The 24,442-nt window shown below is 35.6% G+C and overlaps 1 protein-coding gene across 1 annotated transcript in view; it reads left to right on the forward strand.

Annotated features, from left to right (window-relative positions):
* Positions 1–8,303: 8,303 nt before the first annotated feature.
* Positions 8,304–24,442, forward strand: part of LOC140163494 (uncharacterized) — a 40,832-nt gene continuing 24,693 nt past the window's right edge. The window contains exons 1-3 of the mRNA XM_072186811.1: positions 8,304–8,412; positions 14,198–14,492; positions 15,184–15,219. Coding sequence (XP_072042912.1) covers positions 8,392–8,412; positions 14,198–14,492; positions 15,184–15,219 — 352 coding nt within the window. The 5' untranslated portion in view covers positions 8,304–8,391. The remainder of the gene's footprint in view (positions 8,413–14,197; positions 14,493–15,183; positions 15,220–24,442) is intronic.

Consider the following 24,442-nt stretch of genomic DNA (forward strand, 5'->3'; position numbering starts at 1 on the left):
ATAGCAACATTCATACTTAACTTTATACTAAAGGTAAAAAAAGAAAGCAAAAAATATCTATTTAATTACTTACTTAGTTATTAGTTACGTAATTCTGGTGATTTCATTTTTATTATGAGAAAAAAATCACAAAAACAATTAACAAGAGCATACAACAAATTTTAAAATTCTTCCAATATAAATTTAAAATAATTACAAACTGGTGGGTAATTCGAAGTATATATCATGCAGACATTATTTAAAACAAAAATAAAGATAATGTTTATTATTTTAATAGGTTTGGTATATGCAGCTGCCCTACACTGGAAAAATGACGGATAACACATTTTAAACACTTCACAAATCTACTTTACATGTAAAAGAATAAAACTTGCATAAATTTTACTGATCATGTCACAATTATGTCCATAATCAAGAACCAATCAGAGCAAACGTTAGTAAATTACTAGCCGTGCATAGATGTTGTACAATTACACGGGCGCGCACTCCGTGTAGTACTATTGACCTTTTCCCCTCTATCCCACAATGCACTATTCCAGGGGGTATGACGTAGTTCATCAACCTCATAGATCGTGTGCATCCAATGGTTTTTGCCAGACCTTTGCAATTATTTTGTCTTAATATGGGCATACTGGTTCCATATATGCGTATTATCGTAAAGGCCATTATGCAATTATTGAATGCACGAGTGATGCAGTTACGGAGCGATGCAGAACATCTGTGTAAGAGATATTTGTTTACGTCTTATTTTCATCTCCGATAAAAAAGTGAAACGGACGCCGACAAAATATCACTGCGTGTCCCGTCATTAGTTTTTCACCATTATGTCTATAAAATGTATACAAAGTTAGGTTTCAATAGCAGGAAACTTTTTTTTGGTGACGACACCATGTCCATAAGGCATAGAAATGTTGTTTTTTGCCCCCGAAATGTATTAGTGATCGCGCGCCATTATCGTGATGATCGGGGATTCCTTTTTTGTGATGAAGGCACCAGCCGAAATGTCCGTATTCCAGAATGTAATGAACATAACTCTGTACTCCCACGATGATGTATTTTGCTACACTCATACCCCCCTGGAATAGTGCATGATGGGAAAGAGGGAAAAAGGTCTATACGCGCCACCGATATATCGATGATACACGCAGTACTTTCGGGCGAGTTCATTTTACTTGCGGGTTGCCGGTTGATGTATATATTTATATTGGCTTGCATTAATATCCAACATTTTTAGTGATTAGTGACAATTTTGTTATAAAAATTGCAAAAATCACGGGATTTTTTTCTCGTGTATGAATAAATGCGTATCACTTGGTGCTCGATTCGGGAAGAGTGCATTAGACCATGGAGGTATATTTATAACCAAAAAACGTTGACAACGTAAAGAAATCAGCAAGTTTAAAAACCCACCTCGGCTCACTTTTTGAAACTTGGTCCCATTTGTAAAAGATACTGATTTAAACTTTATCATATTTATATACATGTAAATTTAAAACATTTCCAGTAGTGTTATATGTATCTTTAATGTGCAAATGAAACGACCTGAAAGGTTATTATCTTGTTCTTGCATGGTAAACCAATATCCTATTGTGTTTTGTTTTATAATAATCATGATTAATGATTGAATTAAACGAATAACAAGTAGGCTTGTAATCTTGTTGGAAACGCTGTATTCTGTTGAAATAAAATAAAAACAGTGATTTGGTGTTGGTGTTCAAAATGGGACCAAGTTTCAAAAGGTGAGCCGAGGTGGGTTTTTTTATACTTGCTGATTTCTTTACGTTGTCAACGTTTTTTTGGTAGATTTCTTTTCTTTTTATGAATGTAGTCAATCAGCTCCAAGCTTGGAAAGTCATCAAGTTACGAAGCGCTCCATAAAACGAATAAAACGAAAAATAGATGTCTGAGATTGCTATTCTTGATTCATGACAATAAAAAATAAATTAAACAAAACTTTATCAGTCGTTTGTTTTTAAAACTTGCTCGTCACGCGTGACTGTAATGTTAATATACATTTTAATACAGGTAAATATGTAAAGAAAATGTAAATATGAACACACCCAATGTTGACAATGCCAGAGAGACACAGAGAGTAATTCCGATGTTTGTGGTTCTTTATAGCCCTGCGGGTGTAATTTACTTAGCTATCCGAATTTCGCGGTTTGTGGTTCTTTGTATAGACCTCCGGGGCAACCTAGTTGGATATTCCTATTAAGCGGCGGTTGTCGGCGATCTTTCGTGGTTTGTTGTTTTCAGTAAGCCCTGCCCTCTATCGGGAGCTAATTTATAGTTTAAGCTTGTTGGATATCAAAATTTCGCGGTTTGTGGTTCTTTGTAGCCCTGCGGGGCAATCTAGTTGCATATCCAACTTTCGCGGTTTGTGGTTCTTTATAGCCCTGCGGGCAATCTAGTTGGATATCAATATTGAGCGGCAGTTGTTGTTGATCTTTCGCGGTTTGTGGTCTTAATTTGTTGGATATCCATATTTCATGGCTTGTGGTTCTTTATAATCGATAGGCCTGCGGGCAATCTAGTTGGATATCCAAATTTCGCGGTTTGTGGTTCTTTGTAGCCCTGCGGGCAATCTAGTGTGATATCCCTATTAAGCGGCTGTTATCGGCGATCTTTTTGTGGTTTGTGGTTTTAATTTACCTCATCAAGCCCTGCCCTCTATCGGGAGCTAATTTATAGTTTAAGCTTGTTGGATATCCATATTTCGTGGTTTGTGGTTCTTTGAAGCCCTGTGGGGCAATAGTTGCATATCCAAATTTCGCGGTTGGATATCAATATTGAGCGGCAGTTGTTGGCGATCTTTCGCGGTTTGTGGTCTTAATTTGTTGGATATCCATATTTCGCGGTTTGTGGTTCTTTATAATAGATAGGCCTACGGGCAATCTGGTTGGATATCCAAATTTCGCGGTTTGTGGTTCTTTGTAGCCCTGCGGGGCAATCTAGTTGGATATCAATATTGAGCGGCAGTTGTTGGCGATCTTTCGCGGTTTGTGGTCTTAATTTGTTGTATATCCATATTTCGCGGTTTGTGGTTCTTTATAATAGATAGGCCTACGGTCAATCTGGTTGGATATCCAAATTTCGCGGTTTGTGGTTCTTTGTAGCCCTGCGGGGCAATCTAGTTGGATATCCCTATTAAAAGGCGGTTGTCGGCGATCTTTCGCGGTTTGTGATTTGAATTTCCCTTATCAAGCCCTGCCCTCTATCGGGAGCTAATTTATAATGTAAGCTTGTTGGATATATCCATATTTCGTGGTGTGTGATTCTTTGTAGCCCTGCGGGGCAATCTAGTTGGATATCCAAATATCGCGGTTTGTGGTTCTTTATAGCCCTGTGGGGAAATCTAGTTGGATATCAATATTTAGCGGCAGTTGTTGGCGATTTTTCGCGGTTTGTGATTTTAATTTGTGACAATTTATACTATTTATTCCAAATATAATTTCAGTCTGAGCTGTGAACAGAGCCACTGATAAATTGTTTGTTTGATGAAAAAAAAAATATCACCATACCAATGGGTGTTCAAAATGGTGTTATTCTTGATTTATGACAATAAATTGGTTAATAAAACATTGAAAAAAAAAAGGTGGTGGGAAGTTTCGAACTTGAGCAAAAAGTCATAAATGGATTAGAAGTCCATGGCCTTAACCGCTTCACCACGGGGACGTGTCGATATAACGACGTGTAAAAGTGGAGTATTTATTAATATGAATGTATGCTGTGGTCCGGAAAGAATAAAAGAATTGTGAAAAACTTGATTTTTTGGCGAATGGGATCCAGAATTTGTATGGAGGGTATCCAGGAAAATGCTAGGGTATATTTGGAAGTGAATCTCAAAAGGTAGTGCGACAGTGACAGCCATGTATGGCTGTAGCAGTGTCGAAAGATTCTGGATATTCAGTATGATTAGCTATGATTTGCCACTAATTTTGGCTATAAAATACCGCGTGAAATGAAGCAAGAATGTTTGTTTATTATCAAACAATCGGATTGACTGTAAGATTGGTGTAACATTTTGAATTAATGAGTTATTAAAATATTACACTTTGGACAGTAAATAAGATTTAGCATGGTTTTAGATATATTTTGTACCCAGCGAAAAATATCATAGAACAATAGCGTTTTGTTTCGTGTAAATATAGTCCCGCGGTGCATCTGTTTATTCTTCTTTATCAGTCGTTTTTTTTAAAACTTGCTGGTCAAGCTACCGCGTGACTCTAATACCTCCATGATTAGACGCATCGACATCTCAGTACAAGTGCGTTATTTTGTACAATTTCACTCCCAACAAGTGAACCTTAAAATAATTGTTAATGTTTACAAAATGTAATCATGCAAGCTGAAAGTAAGGGTGACACTGTTCAGGCGTTTGTCTTAACTTGTATCGAAAAATCAAATTTTCAATAAATTTCACGTATTTCTTGTATTTCGCATGTGTTTTAATTGGGTGTTTATTTAGTGATGTGCTCCCAAAAATAATAACTCCATAGTCTAAACAACAGGGCAAGACCAAAAAATCACTGTAAAACAATTTTACGGTTGGCAGTACTCGATTGAAATTTTTTGATAGGGATTTCCCCTATTTTTTTCTTTTTCATGCACATTGGTCTAGGACAATTGATCTACTGCTTTATGAAGCGGTTACTAATGATTATAGTATTATACCAATATTATGTGGTGTTTGATATGGGTCATAGGTTGTTCCCAGGCGGCGGATGACATGATCGAGCCGGCAACTCGTGAAATCGCCCGGCCGTATGGCATTTTCCATATACTCTCAGTTAGTTTTGTGGGGTTCATTATCGAACCCCAACGGTTTTAGCTTGTATTTATATTATTTATCAACATAGGCCTATTTGTTTGTGATATTTCAAGCGTTTTAAAATTTCAAAATAATCCCATTCAATTACACGGTTGACGATGAAAATTTACTGAATTTAGGGAATGCACGTCATACACCACCTGGTTGTTCCTATCTCATCCGAAAAGAAAATGTGAGTATAATTATAACAATGACGAAAATTGAATCTGACCTCGCACTATATATCAGGGAATAGTAATGGTCCGTAACGCGTAATCATGGTTTCTATTCTTTTTTTTTGTCATTGTGTTTTTATTAAAAAAAGCAAACCACAAACACATGATTGGAACAAATTAGAACAAGTATGGTTTCTATTCTGATACTATTGCAACTTTATATTGCAGTCATAACAATCCCATATCCCAATTTCGTTTGGAATTAATGTTTTGGTCCTTGTCCCCTAGCCCTACTAGTTTTTTGCCTTTTGACTGTGGTGATCCAAAACCATGCTATTTCATAAAACCTGACTATATCGAGAGAACTGCTATAAAACCTAGTGACCATGGTGACTGCTAATTCCCCACAAGGGTCTTTTAAAGACACTATATCCGAGAACCGCTAAAACCCACTAACCGATCCACCCCCACCCCCCTTTTCTGCGAAATTAGCAGTCACTAGGTTTAGCGGTTCTCGGATATAGTGTCTTTAAAAGGCCCTATAGCAGGGCTACTGTCCCCTCCCTCCTCAATTTCTGGGATTTGACATTTTTTACGGCTTTGGTATACTTTAGGAAAACTTCATACATATAAATCTCACATTTGAAAAAGGAAAGGGCCTCCTCCTTTCCTCGACCACTGTTGAAAAAGACCGAAAATTATGAACAATGCTAATTTTACATTGAAGTGGGAAAAAGAAATCTTCACTCCCTCATTAATTCATGAAAATCATCTGGAAGAGAACTAAAACATAAATGTACTGTACATGTATAGTATGTAAAAAATAAACTTTGTCACTATGTCCTCTATAGATTCCTGTCCAGTGGATCAGATATTATGTACATACGTAAAAATTAAAGTTTGTGACTAGGCCTATCAGAGGCCTATGTCCTCTATCCGGTGGATCAGATCAGGGACTATATCTAGTCACTTGTTGATTGAAATACGTGTCGCACGCACACAAAATGGCTATTTGAACAAAACTACATGTGAAAATTGTGGAATATATATATATGGATATTGTTACTAAAGGTGAATGGTCCACGTCCGCTTTTTAGATATATTGTTTACATGCATTGGGTCCTGTCTGATGATTAGTTTTGAGTTACATATAGTGCAGTTATTCTGCACAGCAAACATGATTCGACCTTTGCAGTACTTAAACCTGGTTAACAGGAAATTAATCCAGCAAAATCAATCGATAAAGTCTAGCCCATCGTCCACATTGAATGGTGGACTGTACTTATGCCCAAATATGGCACTTACTTGCCAATCAATAATCACCCACTTGAAATCCCCTGGCTCACTCCACTGACCAAAGTTATGGACAGATATGGGAGTTGTTTTTGTTGTTATTTGTCCCTTACATATCAGGGAGATACGAACATTTGCAGATGCCCCATCTACTCAGTTTTAGCCTACATGTAAAATATACATTATTCTTGATTGACATCAAGTACAAAAAATATCCGTCAAATGGTTTAGCTTGGGAGGAGAGCGGTCCACAAGTGAGTGATAGTCACTAAAAGTTGCATTCGATTTACGCAGGGAATTTTGCAGGCCATGCGTGCCCTTCCTCACTAAATCACCAAAGTGCGAATATTTCCAAACATCTAAATTAGCTAAAAATTTAGGACATGTTACAAAACTATATTTTGTAGAATTGCAGAGAGTACAAAACATTGGCCGGTTAATTTCCACACAGTGACGTTAACTAGGCAATGCCCTATACCTATAACATACACTGTTTGTAGACGTCACGCGTCAATGGTTAGAGCACTGTGTATTGTGTAACTGCAGTATGATTTACTCCATTACTCCGTAGTTTTAGTAGATGATTTAAACCCCTTTTGGGTAGAGAGTAGGGTGCTACTATTTTGCCCTTTTTTGCCATAATAGTAGTACGTTACGCATGAAAATTGTGATTGTAATAAAGCATAAAGAAATTGATTGTAAATGTATAAAGATCGCGCGAGTATTTGCTGCCGTAGTGCACGTTAGTTACCATTGGTTACTGGTTCAAGCCTAGGCTTATACACCTTTTCTGAATTTTGATATGCCATAGGCTTTGTGTTGTGATCATTTCGATCAGTGCTTCGTAACACGGTCATATTGTAATGCACTATGACAGCAAATAGCGACCAAACATTTTGAGTTAATATAAGCCCTTTATAATAACCCACCTATTTTGGGGATGAAAAAAATTACAACCCCCTATTTTGGTATAAAATCTATAACCCAACCTAGATTGTGCAATCCTATCTTTATTGATTTGTCATATCAAGTTTAAACAGCGCTGGTTCACGGGTGCACTGAACAGCCACTTGCTTAAAAAATAATATTTTAACAGGCGAGTAACAAAACTTCTGCAAGGGGGGGGCTAAGGAGCTAAGGAATGATCATGCAACTTGTAAATATAACATATTGAAGCTTAAATGGTCAAATATGGTTTAGATTGGAACAAATTACTAATTAAAAGGGCATTTCGTGATCCACAGCCTCATCCCCCAGTTTTCATAAAAAAGTTGAGATTTTTATATCACTGGAATACTCTGGCTACATAATGTTTATGTACAAAATATTTCTTGCAGATTAATTCGTTTAGGAAAGATATCGCGAAATTTGAATTCCGTTCTGGTTTACAACATATTGTCTATTGAGCAGTGTAATACACATAATCATGCATAACTCGCAAACGCAAAATCGGTAGCAACTGAAATTTTGGGAATATGCTTTTTTCGTGGATATGTACTGAAAAATGTCATAAAAAGAGGATGCTATAGGATCACGAAATACTCCTTTAAAAATCTAAATACTGTATGATAATAATTTCGTCAGTCAAAATCACATGCACACAGGCGTTTCTTTTTTCTTTTTCTCAATTTTTCTCATTTTAAAAAAACAAAAATGACTATAAACCACTTGCCTAATAAATACAATTAGTAAGGACAACTTATAACTTATGAAAATAAGCGAGAACAACTTAAAAACGCTCTGTTGTTGATATTACTTGCCTTTTCAAGCAAAATAAAGACTTAGGCTACATATGACAAAATTTAATGTAAGTAAACAATTCAGTGGTAATATCACCCCATTTATGTGTACTGCATGCAAACCTAATATTCGTTGGCATAATCAGAAAAGTTGAGGAAAAAGGTGACAAATTTCAGTAAACCAAACAAATACTTTCTTTGAGTGATAGGAGTGGCTAAAAAAAGTAAGTTCAAACAGTACGTGGCTCATATTGTAATGCTTCACTTCACAATTCATTTGGATGTCGTTGAACAAACTACTATATATAACATGAAAAAACGGTTGCATGATCAACGGGACTTACATATAATATAATACTACATATATGTTGGAATGGCGACCGAACTAAACCCGGTGAGTGTCATAATTATGTAATATAAATGTATTATTGTTACAGTATTGATTATACCAAGTGACCTGTAAATTCTTGTCCGGCAATGTTCTTCAAAATTCCATTGGTCACAATTAAACTGAAACTAATCATATATCATTTTATATCAAGTATTGAAATACTTTGAGTCGATCGTAAGCCTCGAGACATCAATATCTAAAATAATTAAAATCACATCAACCTTTTTCAATAGTTTAAATCCAGTCATATCCTGACTGACCCTACTACCACCACTTTCTTATGAAATAAACACTAACCCTTACCCTGGCCAATGTGCCATAACCCTAAATACACGTATACAGCGAGCTGCGTGTCATTCATATAACCACCGGACTCAGAACCCGGCGGGACTCAAATTTTGAAGTGACGGGTACGTACGTGCTTACCGGCTTTGGGAAGTAACTATCGCTTATACATGTTGTTTAAAAAGGGGTTCATTGGGAATAAGCAAGTAAAAAAAGGGGGTGATTTAGTATAAAATTTAAAAAAAGAAGTCATTGGGTATATAGAAAAGTTCCTTCATTTATTTTCTAGCACTTTGATGATAAACTAAAAAAAAGAAGGCGGGTAATCGAACCTAAAACTTCGGTAGGACTTTAAAAACGGCTATATTCGACTTTAAAAAGGGACCCATTGATCATGTTGATAGGCACATACGGTTAAATACCACTAATTATGTATTACACGGGTTTCAATGGGAAAATGGCTAATTTCGGGTGGAATTTTCTCATAATCAGAACTCGCACAGTTAAATGCCACTAATATTAGGTGAAACTATATAATTTAGATGCCAAATGATCCAAAACTCAACATAGGTTGACCTGAGACTTTTCTTGTTTTAACGCACTGAACCGTAAACACTTTAAAATGGCAGTGCGCCTTCGAAGCTGAAAGTTACAATATGGTAGGGCGAATATGTACTAAAAACCGAAGCCGTACGTACAAAAGTGTCATATAATGAGAGAAAATTTACCATTTTGAAGCATCAAACCCTAAAAAATACTTTTTTGGCTATATAACTTGATAAATTTCAGAGATTTTAATGCAGTCTTTTCAGTGGTCATATTAGTGGTATGTAACCATACCCGTTGAGTGCTCCCCGAATCAAACCAATGACTGTTCATAATCTGTAGGAAGCTGCAGAATTTGTGTTGCTAAAATATCACAGCAAAAAAGGAAACTAACTGACCAACAGGGAAACTTTGAATGGATCTAAAAAGTAGTGTACACAACCAAGGAAAATAAATAACTGTTTAATATGTACAACAACATCCAAAGTTTAGGTTTAAAAAGACAAACCTAGATTTTGTTTTTTACCAATTGAAATTAAAGAGAGCCGGTGATTTTAACTACGATAAATTACAATACAAGGCAATTTAATTTAGCGCAACTTGCACAGGTATCTGAGCGCATTTACACGGCGCAATAAACTAAACTTTTACGACAGTAGATTTTTGGAATAAATGGAATTATTTTATATAATTTCTGTCCTAATACTCTATCATGCGTCTGTCAATTGTAGAATATCCAAATCATGACAAGGCTGCCAATATTGCCAATATCAAGGCTGCTCCCAATTATACTTGTCTCTTATAAATTGATATTATTTTACGTGGAGTGTAATGCATTAATGCATTAAGGTAATGAAAGAGTACGATTAAGGTAAAGGTAAAACACACATTATTTAATTTACCAGCACAATATGGTTTAACGTATGGCTAATGACTCGGTCATGTAAAATGTCTGTGATATCATGGGATAACTCTGATTTGGTAAGTGGTAATATTAGTTTGAATATTATTTTATTAGCTATCATTCCCGGGGCTATCATACACTTTTGTTCAAAAGTGGGTAAACATAATTAAGTTGTTATCTTTATCATGATAGTAATGTAAATATTCTTATGAAATTTCCATGTCCATCCTACAATTTAGATCTCGTACGTATCGTACATTAAGTTCCAGGTGGTGTATGACGTGCAGTCCCTAAATTCAGTAAATTTTCATCGTCAACCGTGTAATTGAATGGGATTATTTTGAAATTTTAAAACGCTTGAAATATCACAAACAAATAGGCCTATGTTGATAAATTATATAAATACAAGCTAAAACCGTTGGGGTTCGATAATGAACCCCACAAAACGAATCGAGTATATGGAAAATGCCATACGGCCGGGCGGTTTCACGAGTTGCTGGCTCGATCATGTCATCCGCCGCCTGTTAAGTTCCCTCAACTAGGATGATTACACGTCATACTACTTGTGATAGGTTTAGGGTGATGTTAAGATTGGATTGTGGTTGGTGTTGGCGTTAGGCTTTTGGTGTTACTGCTTTGGTTATGTTCATGCTGAATTGGGGTTAAGGTTTCAGGGTTTGCGTTAGCGTTGGTTTTTGGGTTACTATCTAAATGTAAACGAGTGAAAAGAAGGGAATTTCAATCTTTTACATTTACTACAATGATCGCTCCAATGGAAAGAAATAAAATAATATAAAATGAGTGAAAAAAAGAGTTAATGATATAATATATTATCAATGTACGAAGAAAATTATACATACATGAAATATCAAGTGCGTCCGATGACCTCATTATTATTTGGTCTCTTTGTTTTGGTCATCATGGTCATGGCCAGAATAATATAGAATTACGCTTTTTTGTCGCTAAAACAATCTCAATTTATTGATCAAATATGCTTGCACCCCGATCGACCTCAGTTATTTACAATTTGACACTATTTTACCGGCAAATCATGGTGAAATTGTGCGTTTACCTATAGCAAACGTTATATAGAAAACATTCAAATGTCTGGTTGTATGAAGGGTATATAAAGGGTATAAATGTTTTAATAACATTCAAAAACATTTTTGAAAACTTGTTGCGAAACATTCTAACATTCTGTTATTTAAGTGTGGACAAAATATTTTGAAAATGTTATTATGTTTTGATCAAAACCAAAACACGTTTATAATATTTTAAAAACATAATTTTGTCTTTGCTAAAAGTCACCAGAATTTGTAAAGAAGAAAAACAAGAAATAGATTTTCCACACTTATTTTGACCATACTGATATAAAAATATAATAAGAAATATGACTCATTGCAATTCACCTTTGTGCTGGCACATCCATTTAAAAAATATATTTTTAAAATTTTCATTTTCAAAAACCTTGTTTGTATAATGTGATTTTGTGGCATGGGTAGCAAACATGCTAAACGTGAGTGTTGGTTTTTTTATGACCTTTCGTATCTAAAAAATACACAAATAACAGCAATGAATAACTATTTCCACTTGGGTAAACTCATATCCGAATGAATGAATAAAACGCAATAGTTTTCTCGCGCCTTGACCTTTGGAATCATTGCCAACAAGACATGTGTCTGGCGCAAAGAAAGTTTGTTTTTAATTAAACTGAGCGTAATATTATCTAAGACCACTGCATAGAAACTTAACTTAAAAATGAAAAGCACAGGTAAACTTCGCGCTCAATGTTTTGAAGAAAAGAGTACTCAAATGTTTTCTTATATTAAAAGCCATTAACAGAGATATTGCATAATTGTTTGACTGTTCATAGACACATAGATCCCTTCCAAGGAGTAGGTCGGTTGGATTTTTATTTTTGATCTATTTATTTAATAATTTTAAGGGATCTAGAATGAGCGTTTATGGCGTTTCGACAGTATTTTTTGTGGGACATGAGAGCACCTCAGACGTATCGAATTGCATTCTGAATACAAAGCACGTCTTTCTGATATCATATAATTTTCATTTTTTAAAATTCACGATATAATGCAAATTTTATGACAAATTATTAAAATTTGATATTTTTCAAATTTTTGATATATAACAGTCCTCGAAATAAATTTGATAAATCTAATGATATATTCTTAAAGTGTATGTAGCTGGGATGAAAAGCCGACGATCAATTGAAAATGTTGACCTTTTATATTGAAGATATGGATTTTTTCCCCAAAAGACCTTTTTTTTGTGGTGTTTTGGGAAAAAATCCATATCTTCAATACGAAAGGTCAAAATTTTCAATTGATCGTCGGCTTTTCATCCCACCTACATACACTTTTAAGTATAAATCATCAGATTTATAAAGTTTACTTCAAGTACTGTTAAATATCAAAAATATCAATTTTAATGATTTGCCATAAAATGTTTATTACATTGCGAATTTCAAAAAAATCAAAATTATTTGATATCAGAAGGACATTCTTCGTATTCATAATGCAATTCGATATGTCTGATGTGCTCTAATGTCCCACAATAAATACTGTCCAAACGTTCATACCCCTTCCCTTAAGTCGGTGTGAAATGTAACATTCTCTACTCACGTCAGTCGATGGCTATTGTTAAACAAGCGACACTCAGTCACTTAATTAGGCCATTGAAACGATCGAATTCGGTGTTGAAATTACTAACTTTTTAGTTACACCTTTTCACTTCATAATTAATTTTCTCGGTCAAATGAAAAGCAATAAAAAAAATTTCTTCGGTAAATGATGTTTGGTACTATATTTTTCTCAAACCCTGGTGTTAAAATTAGGTGTGAAATTTAGACTTCTAGTGGTAAGATTTTCACAGGCTTCAACTCGCTCAGGCCCGTAACCAGGATCTATTTTTTTTTGGAGGGGGGCTGATTTTGAAAAAGTGGACTTTTTTGGGACATTTTTGAACTGGGGCCGGATTTTGGAAAAGTGTACTTTTTTTCTCCAAAATTGGGACTTTTTTGACCAAAAAAGCACAAAAAAACCCCCAATATTTTCGCTCGATACGCTCGCAAATGGGACTTTTTGGGTCAAAAAAGGGGACCTTTTGGTCATTTTGGGATTGGGGGCGGACGCCCCAGTCCACACACCCCGGTTACGGGCCTGAACTCGTTCCGTGAGCCTTTTTGGGATTCAACATTTTTGCTTTTCAAAGTAACATAATTCGCCAACGAAAGATATTTCCCAACTTTCTAAAGCACATCATATTGGGCTATATTTCATAGTTTTGTCAGAATTTCGGTTTTGATTGCACTATTTTTCAATTCCGACTACCAAATTTGTCAAAATCAACTCGTGAATGTACCCAGGCAGAGAATGAATTAAGAACTTCCCATCATGCACTCTAAAAGTGTTATTACCAGAGTTTCAACTGCCACTTTACTTTTCAAATCCAATGGAATTACGTGCAAAAGATGTTGTTTTACTGAAATTGTGTGTATGTGTCATTATTACTTGGTCGATTTATAGAGGATAATTCACACCTTCTGTAGATAACATAATATGAAATCGACTCACAGTGTTTTTATTGTTGACATAACTGTCCAAAATTCAAACATGCACTTCTATGCAGTAGCAGAGCAGTGGTGTCAAGTTTCATCACACTGCTAGTCTGTTATACTAGGTTAACACAGTGGGGTGTTGGGTAGTACTTAAATCCACAGAGCTATCATATCCGTGGAGGCGCAACAGATTACGAAACGCATTGTTCCTTTGTGCCGATTTGATTTACCGACAACCTTTTCATCGAGAGGTACCTTTTGTTCAGGACAGTACTGTAGTGAAGTACTGTAGTGTAAACACAAATATCCATAAAAAGGACTGAAGTAAACTGGTCGACATGGTCGAGTAAAATGTATTTTGTTGAACGCGTCCTTTAGGCTCAACCTTTGGTTACTTTTAAATTTTCGTAGCAACAATTGCCCAACAAAAATAATACATGTAATAAATGAACCAATCTCTTGACTCTTTTTTCTTGCAGTTCGGAAGGCCAAGAAGACCCAAGTCCCGCCGTGCCCATCATTCTGTAGTGAATGTTGATGATGTTCCCTTCGACCCTACATACCAGTACAAGGATAAAAGAGGGCAAATATCGTCAAGACAGTTCGTAAGAACACAGCAACATCCATTCCATTCCCATCATAATAAATACATAGTATCTGATCCTGAGTCTAATTCATTTTGTACTCCAAGGCAGTGGATATTTATATTATGTACCGTCGCTTTCATCATTATACTTCTAGCAATCGCGGGAGTGGCACTAGTGTTTGGTACAGGTGACTATACATTTTACTTGTCTCTTGAATTTTTTTCATTCCAGGCCATGCAAACCCGTCATCTAAATTATCTAATCTTTGCTAAGGTATCCTCTATCAAAATAGCTCAAAATGGATATAAACATTTTGCCGGGTGCATCATTATAATCCTGTGCTGCATAATATCCAATCCCGGATATCCAATTCCAGTAGCTGTGTCCAGATGTAACCAGTGGCGGCACTATGGGTGAGGGGGGGGTGAGGTGGAGGACAAGGATGATATTTCCCTCCAAATATATTTCTTTCCCACCAGTTCCCCCCACTTTTGAGGCAAAATTCCCAAAATTCCCTAAATTTCCACTTTTTGCGGCAATTTTGCGCAAAATTGGTCGATTTTGCCCCCTTGCTTCCCCCGAAAAAAAATCCTGGTACCGCCAAAGTGACAAAGTAATAGTACACAACGATTTGGCCGTGAGAGATGATAATCATTTCGCTACTGTACGGTGTAGTCGATGAGGTTCCAACATCAATTATTTTTAATGAAGATTATCTGCTTTCATCACATGCTATTTCCACCCTGGTCTATCATTTGATAAGGGTGGATTTTAATTAAGCTAATAATACAATGTAGAAGATTATTATAAGATATAGAATGCTTGTCAATTGTTACTTTGTATTATACTTAATAGTGCCATTTCTTTTGATTTGTTAGTTGAGCTCAATAGCCAGTCGGAGGATAGTGGAAGAGGTAAGATTTGATTAGTTATTTTTTTGTTTAAACAGTCTAAACGCAGGACAACCGATCTTTTGTTCTGCTTAGTCGCGCTAAAAGTCGATCGATACATGTTAAAATCAACACAATTCCGAGATACACCTTTTGCTATGAAATTTATTTTCTCGGTCAAATATAAAGCAAAATTTTTTTTTTTTCTTCAGTAATGTCAAATAAAAACATAGTGCTTGGATGAACATTTAAAAAAAAATCCTGGTGTTAAAATTAAGCATCAAATTGTGTCTTTTAGTGTGATATTTTTGATTTTTATAGGGCTTTAGTTCGCCCGTGAGCTTTTTACAGAATTCATTTTTTAGCGTCTCAAACTAATATAGTTTGCTAAAGAAAGATATTTCCCACCTCTGTAAAGCACATCGTGTGGGTCTATATATATTATAGTTTTGTCAGAATTTCCGTTTTTATTTTACCCTTTTCCCCTTCATGCTCCGAAAATGTCAAACTTAGTACTTTACCTCGAGAGCAACCAGCAGAAATAATCGATATTTCAATTGTTGTCAACCCAGGTCCCTTTTCCATTGAAAACCAGGATTGCCTGACCAGCGATTTGGTAGCCCAAATCCCCAATTCTGGTAAATGAGGTGGATTTTGGAAATTTGCTCCCGTGATAGCCTGCAATTTCATTTTATAGGGGCTATGGATTCCATGATTATGAAAACCATTTTGTCTGTTTGTTTGTTTGTTTGTTTATTTATTTACCTAGGATGAGGTCCATGGGAAAATCCACTGTCCAAACCCAGAAAAATTCGCGTGTTATTAGAGGGGATTTTAATTTTCTGTCCCTCCTATCTCCAGGTGAATTTTGAATGACCCCCCCATCGCGGGTTGGCATTTTCATTACACCCTTCAGACTTGCGTTCGGGTTTGTGTAGGCCTATTTGTCATAATTTGATAATTTAGCGCGATAGGACCTACTTTCTAAATGTATAGCTATAGCCGTGCTATATAAATATTATAAGGTACCGGTATGTAATATTATGTAGGCCTATGGGGGTGGGGTGGGTACTCAACACATTTTAACCATGACTTACAATGCAAGGCTCATTGTTACCATAAATGATTTTTCCTTTAGGTCATTATAATAGGTTGTTATAAACTTCCGTGTTTAACCTTGTATTGTTTTGGCTGCTTCATTATGACTTTCGGTGGGTTTAAGCAATTTCAAACAAACACAAACAAAAGGCACTATACCGAAACACTAGGTAATTTCTTTGCTATATTGAAGTTCTGGCAAAACTGTATCCAGGCCGGGCACCCAGAGATATCGATCCACAATGCTAGTATTTCACGCGTGGATTTGAAATTTGTTTCAGCTGGTAGTTAAAAATTATGGAATCAAAACGGAAATTCTGACAAAACTATGATATATCGCTCACGGTGATGTGCGTTAGAAAGTTGGGAAAAATCCTTCTTTAGCGAACTATATTACTTTGAAAAGCTAAAGGTTGATCCAAAAAAAGGCTCGCGGGCAGAGTTGAAGCCTATCAAAATCGAAAATCTTACACTAAATGACTGAATTTCACGACTAAGTTTAACACTAAGATTTGAAAAAAAGTACAGTATCAAGCATTACAGTTTTTCCTGACATTTACTGAAAAAATGAAAATTATTGCTTTTCATTTGGCCGAGAAAAAAAAATTTTACACTGAAAAGGTGTAACTCAAAATTTTGTTCATTTGAATACCAAATTCGATCGTTTGTATTGCCTTATTAAATGACTGAGTGAGCCTTGCAGAACAATAACAATCGGTTGTCCTGCGTTTAGACTGTAAAATGAAACAAAAAGTGCAAACTAATAAAGTGCAAAGACTTGTGTATGTGGCCTTTTGTGACAAACTTGTTTGAATATTGGTGAACATGTTCCAAATAGGTCAAGTATGAAATACACGAATACAAATAATAAAGTTGGCGAGGCATAATTGGTTCCAATCATTTACTTGCGTTGACACACATTTGTTCACCTGTGAGATGTTGACCTTAGTTCAGCATGTTCAGTTTGCACGACACACTTAATGATCTTGGTGCGGGATATATGATAGTATAGTACAGTATAGTATATTATATCACTCATACATAAATTCTAGACAGTTCATTGGTTGATTACCATTTGCCATTTTTACCATCACCCACTCCGTGTGATAGTATTTCCCATCATGTGCTTTGCCGTAGTGCGCCTGCGCCAAGCCATGCGCTGACTCTTGGACTCGCCGATTTAGTTATGGGGTGGGTCCCAAAATGTGAAGTATATCACCGCAAAACATGGTGTTATGTTGATGAAAAAATGTATTTCCTACCTTAAATAGTATTTTAGTAATAGAATTTATGCATGAGTGATATAAAACAAATATTAACTGTCTTAAATTCGTGTAATGGTCGAAATATAATCACTCGGTGAAAGATGTATTGTTCCATTCCACTCGCCGTTCCGGCTCGTGGAATGGAACAATCCATCTTTCACCTCGTGATTATATTTCGACCATCACACTCATAGACAGTTAATATTTGTATAATATAGTATAGTATAGTATAGTATAGTATAGTATAGTATAGTATAGTATAGTATAGTATAGTATAGTATAGTATAGTATAGTATACAAATATTAACTGTCTATGAGTGTGATGGTCGAAATATAATCACGAGGTGAAAGATGGATTTTTCCATTCCACGAGTGATTATATTTCGACCATTATACGAATTTAAGACAGTTAATATTTGATATCACTCATGCATAAATTCTATTACTAAAAATACTATTTAAGGTAGGAAATACATTTTTTCATCAACATAACACAATGTTTTGCCGTGATATACTTCACATTTTGGGGTCCACCCCATAACTAAATCGGCAGAGCACTATGATGGTAAAGACTATCACACGGAGAGGGTGATGGTAAAATAATAAATGGTAATCAACCAATGAACTGTCTAGAATTTATGTATGAGTGATATAATATAGTATAGTATAGTATAGTATAGTATAGTATAGTATAGTATAGTATAGTATAGTATTATAGTATAGTATAGTATAGTATAATCTTTATTTAAACACGGACACTCCTTCAACGATAAAACAAGTTATTCATCCATGAGGCCGTGCTCATGTTACAAAATAACACAGTAAACATAATATTTACACAAATTTTTTTAAACGCCCAAAAAGTCAAAACATTACACAATTATAATTGAGCAATAGAAAGATGCATAAATAGCATAAATAGTAAGAATACAAAATAGCAGCATATGTTGGAAAGCAGGTTGTTAAACAGAACTTTTGAATTGGGATTTAAAAGGGTTAACATTACGAGCTGCTTCAGCGAGTTCCACTGCCCGGTATAAACTAAGGCTCCTTTTTAATGTTAGTGTTTGGTTTGGGAATATTCAGTCACCTACCTGGACAACCGATTCTTTAGAAATGCTTAGTCGCGCTAAAAGTCGATCGATACATGTTAAAATCAGCACAATTCAGAGATACACCTTTTTGCTATGAAATTAATTTTCTCGGTCAAATATAAAGCAATATTTTTTTTTTCTTCAGTAATGTCAGTTAAAAACTTGGTGCTTGGATATACATTTGTTTTAAAATCCTGGTGTTAAAATTAAGCATCAAATTGTATCTTTTAGTGTGATATTTTTGATTTTTATAGGCCTTGAGTTCGCCTGCGAGCTTTTTACGGAATTGATTTTTAGCGTCTCAAACTAATATAGTTTGCTAAAGAAAGATATTTCCCACCTCTGTAAAGCACATCGTGTGGGTCTATATATTATAGTTTTGTCAGAATTTCCGTTTTTATTTTACCCTTTTTCCCTTCATGCTCTGAAAATGTCAAACTCGGTGCTTTTATCTCGTGCGCAACCAGCAGAAATAGTCGATATTTTCATTGTTGTCATCCAGGGCAATTTTCCATTGAAAAGCAAAGATCATGAAGATTGCCCGACTAGCGATTTGGTAGCCCAAATCCCCAATTGGTAAATGAGGTGAATTTTAAAAATTTGCTCCCGTGATAGCCTGCAATTTCAATTTATATGGATTCCATGATTATGAAAACCATTTTGTCTGTCTGTGTGTTTGTTTACCTAGGTTAGTCCGTATTAAGAGACGCACGCTTGAGGTTCATGAAAATCCACGGTCCAAACCTAGAAAAATTAGCGTGTTATTATAGGGGATTTTAATCTTCTGTCCCTCCTATCTCCATGTGAATTTTGTATGACCTACCCCCCCCATCTCGGGTTGCCATTTTCATTACACCCTTCAGACTTGTGTTCGGGTTTCTGTAGATATTCATCAGTGTTCGGGTTTGTTTTTAATTTGACATGTAGGCCTATATATAGGCCTAACCATATTTGTCATAATTAAGCGCTATACCTAAATGTATAGCTATGCTATATATTATTATGTAATATCATGTACATGTAGGCCTATAGGGTGGGGTGGGTGCAGAGGTGTGTGAGGTGGGTAGTGGGGTGTATGTAGGGAAACTTTGGTGTGGTAATCAACACACTTTAACCATGACTTTCAATGCAAGGCTTATTGTTGCCACAAATGTTTTTTTTTTTTTAAGGTTATTTAATAAGTTTTTATAAACTTCCATGTTTAACCTGGTATTATTTTGGCTGCTTCATTAGGGCCTATGACTTTCGGTGGGTTTCCAAAAGCAGTTTCAAACAAACACAAACAAAAGGCACCATACCCAGTCACCTTCATGACAATTGAAACACTACGTCAAGTAATAACATCCAAGTTATTATGTTTTTAGGCAAGCAATTTTAAATAATTGCTTGAACAGGTTGTTGTTTAAAAACAAAAACCTGTTTAAGTTAACAATGAAAATGAATGGTTCTTATAAGGCACAATCTCTGATGAGGAACTCAAAGCGCGTAAAGCACGAAATTTACAAACAAACATAAAAACAACCAATTTATAAAGATGTTTAAAAACAAAAACCTGTTTAAGTTAACAATGATAATGAACGGTTCTTATAAGCCACAATCTCTGATGGTTCTAATAAGGGCAATCTATTTCTGGCGTTTAAATAACGAAAGTCTGGGGCGTTACGCCGGGGCGTTACGAAGGTTATTTCTTTGGAAGTGTGTTCCAAACAGTTTCCTTGATCATAAAACATACAGCGTAATATAATGTTTTGTAAAAGAAAGTTTTGTTTAAAATATTGCCCAATTGCATGTAAGCCTTCGGGCAAAGTTGTTTTGAGGAGAAGCAAATTTCAACACATTGGTCCGAATCACTCACGTGATGATGATATATCCTCATCGTGCTATAAACATGATCAGTATAGGAGCGCTATTAGGCCTGGGAATTTCGTTGCTATATTGAAGTTCTGGCAACACTGTATCATGCCGGTATTCCCAAAGAGCTTTTAATAGAAATAGAGTCGCAATAGATTATATAATCTTTTGTTCGTTTGATGCCGATTAGAAGTTGCGACAGGCTATTCATAAAAGTGGTACCATTGTTTCGAAGAAAGGGGTTCCTCCATTAAATTAGTCACTGATCCGGCATCATATTAACGCTCTACACAACAAGCGAGTATCAATAAGTGACCACACTACAGTCATGTGTAAGGGCAGTCATGTGTAAAGTGGTACCATTGTACTTACGTATCCCAAATGTGTGCTTGTGTGGGTCTGAATTCTATAAGGAGGCTTTAGCTGTCGATGCAATCATCTTTACCACCCACCTGACGTTAGGCGTTTCATTTAAATAAATTGAATGCTCTTCTGATCGATTACATATTAGAATGTATGAAGGCTGCCATGTCCAGTCCATATATCTATACACTATAATGGTAATCGCTATACGTATACATTTAAGTATAAGTATAGGCCTATAAAGGTTGTTTTTAATAAATTTCCATTTAATTTTATTTTAAGAAAGAGATTGGTATAGACATAGTGGCGTACCCAAAGAGGGGAGGGGGTTGGGGAGGGGCAGATTCACCTCTGTAAGAAGTCTTGGGAGGGGAGGAGGGAGGAAGAGGGGAGGAGGGGATATGGAGAATGAGAGAGGGCTGGAGGAAGGGAGAAATAAAAAGATATAATAAAGACAAGTAGATAAATAGAAATATAAGGACAAGGATGGGAATGAGAGAGGGAGGGTGAGAGGGGACAATGCGAGCGAGGGAGTGATAAAGTGTAGGCCTAGGAAAGAATAAGTACAGAGAAGGAAAAGAAAGGAATGACGAATACATTTAATAATAATTATTAGGCCTATATAATAACTAAACACATAACATCACTGGGCAGCCATTCGATGATGTCAATGCCTTTATTCGTTACGTAATTAAAACGCCCAGTCAGATGTATTTCACACCTACCAAACACAACTCACCCAATTTCGCAAACTGGACATTGAATGTACACTCTCATGAATATTGATTGGCAACATTTTCCAATATGTCAGCGCTCTAATCGGAAACAATAGAACAATAGACCCTGCAGAGCGTTGGGTATTCCTATTAGACCAAGGGATATCGATCCACAATGCTAGTATTATTAGCCTTATATTTCACGCGTTGATTTTGAAAAAATTTCAGCCGGTGAAAAAATGGTGAAATCAAAACGTAAATTCTGACAAAACTATGATATATCGCTCACGGTGATGTGCGTTAGAAAGTTGGGAAAAATCCTTTATTAGCGAACTATATTACTTTGAAAAGCTAAAAGGTTGATCCAAGAAAAGGCTCGCGGGCAGAGTTTAAGCCTATCAAAATCGAAAATCTTACACGAAATGACTGAATTTCACGCCTAAGTTTAACACTAGGATTTGAAAAAAAGTATCAAGCACTACAATTTGACCTGACATTTACTGAAAAAATGAAAATGATTGCATTTCATTTGGCCGAGAAAATTAATTTTACATTGAAAATCAAAACGTAACTCAAAATTTAGCTCGTTTCAACACCAAATTCGATCGTTTGTATTGCCACATTAAATGACTGAGTGAGCCTTGCTAAACAAAAGAATCGGTTGTCCAGGTTGCTAACTGTATTCAACATAACGTGAACCACTTAAGCTATAGTACTTATTATGTGTAGGGCAGTTGTAGAACTAGCCCCGTTCACAAGCGGCGACGCCTCTTGAATAGCGAGCGAAGCGAGCACCGAGCGTAGGAATATCTTGGATCATCATATGTGATGGTGATGCGATCAAGCAAAATCAGTCGGAACTCGGAAATATAAAATTTTCAGTTTCTTATAGAATAATAAAAAGCATTTACAAAGCTGCCTTTTGCAGAATACCCCATTAAAATTAAACAACCAGTTCCAAAGATATGAGCAATTAAAGTGTTTCCAAAACAATAGGAAACAAAAATATTTTCTTTGTTTGGCTATATCTCAAAATCAATATTTCCGAGTTGCGACTGATTTTACTTGATCGCATCACATAATTATGTTAATGTTAATGAGATGTTAGGGAGCTTAAAGGAGTATTTCGTGATCCTAGCATCCTCTATTTATGTCATTTTTCATTAGATATCCACGAAAAAAACCTATTCCCAAAATTTCAGTTGATTCCAATTTTGCTTTCGCAAGTTATGCATGTTTATGTGTATTACACTGCTCCATAGACAATGCGTTGTAATTTCGTTCTGGTGCACCAGAACGAAATTCAAATTTCACGATATCTTTGCTAAACGAATTAATCTGCAAGAAATAGTTTGTACATAAACATTATGTAGCCAGAGGTTTCCAGTGATATAAAAATCTCAACTTTTTTTGAGAAAAGTGGGGGGATGAGGCTGTGGATCACGAAATGCCCTTTTAAAGGGGTCCCCTATATCCATATACGATGGATTTTTGTGAATTTCCTTGAACAGTCGACTTCGGTTGTATATATAAATGCGCTTTTATAAATGCGCACGTGACCAGATGGCCAGCGCCATATTTGCATTACATCACTGTCAATCACTGAAATGGCGACCATTGAAGGAGTGGCTACAGTTGTGACCTTGTTTCGTGGGTAGCACTGGCAGGGAACATTGGCTGGAGGTTCGATGCTAAAAATTTGCAAGGATAAATCATGGATATCGAAGGATCATGATTATTGCACAGCACCCCCATGTACAAACATAACTAATGTTTATTTATTTATTTTTATTTATTTATTTATTTATTTATTTATTTATTTATTTATTTATTTATTTATTTATTTATTTATTTATTTATTTATTTATTCGACGAAAAACGAAAACCCTGTTCTATTTTGAACAAATTGGGAAACAAATTTTTCCTGTACAAATGAATGCCGACCCCAAATTTCGGAAATTTCAGGACAATTTTTTTTTGTATTTTCTCAAATTGAAATTTATTTACAGATTTTTGTAATTTTTTGGGTTATTTAAAAAATTTTAAAAAAATACCAACCGACCGACCGACCCTACTTGAAAGGTCCGTTCGCCCGTAGAACAGGGTTTCTCTCTTTCTCGCCTTACTTATAATTTTATAAATATTATTTGTCCCCCCTTCCCCAAAACCACCCCTCCCCCTTTTACACTCATAAATTAATTGTTTTTTTGCTAACTCTCCCCTTCCGTGTAAAGTAAAACTTTATAAGCCGGTTGAATCAAACTGAACAAAATTGACGTATACAATTACAATATAATACCACGACAATAATGTGTATGACGAGATCTAACTTACTAGCTGAATAAACCTCAAACCATGCATCACATACGTGATTGTACGTCAAATTGTCATATAACGTATGAGCGTGATGTATAGTATACGAGTCTTCCTCAACATCTTCCAGCCGGGATGATTAGATCATGTACAGTCATCTACGTATTTAGACTCTAAATTGTACGTCAAAGGGTGACAAAGGGAATACAGATTACCGATTTAGCATGGGGGACACAAAAAGGTGCTTAAAGGGGCATTTCGTGATCCACAGCCTCATCCCCTCACTTTTCTCAAAAAAAGTTGAGATTTTTAAATCACTGGAAACCTCTGGCTACATAATGTTTATGTACAAAATATTTCTTGCAGATTAATTCGTTTTGCAAAGATATCGTGAAATTTGAATTTCGTTCTGGTGCACCAGAACGAAATTACAACGCATTGTCTATGGAGCAGTGTAATACACATAATCATGCATAACTCGCAAACGCAATATCGGAATCAACTGAAATTTTGGGAATATGCTTTTTTCGTGGATATCTACTGAAAA

The sequence above is a fragment of the Amphiura filiformis genome, chromosome 1 (assembly GCF_039555335.1).
Source record: "Amphiura filiformis chromosome 1, Afil_fr2py, whole genome shotgun sequence".
Lineage (NCBI taxonomy): Eukaryota > Metazoa > Echinodermata > Ophiuroidea > Amphilepidida > Amphiuridae > Amphiura > Amphiura filiformis.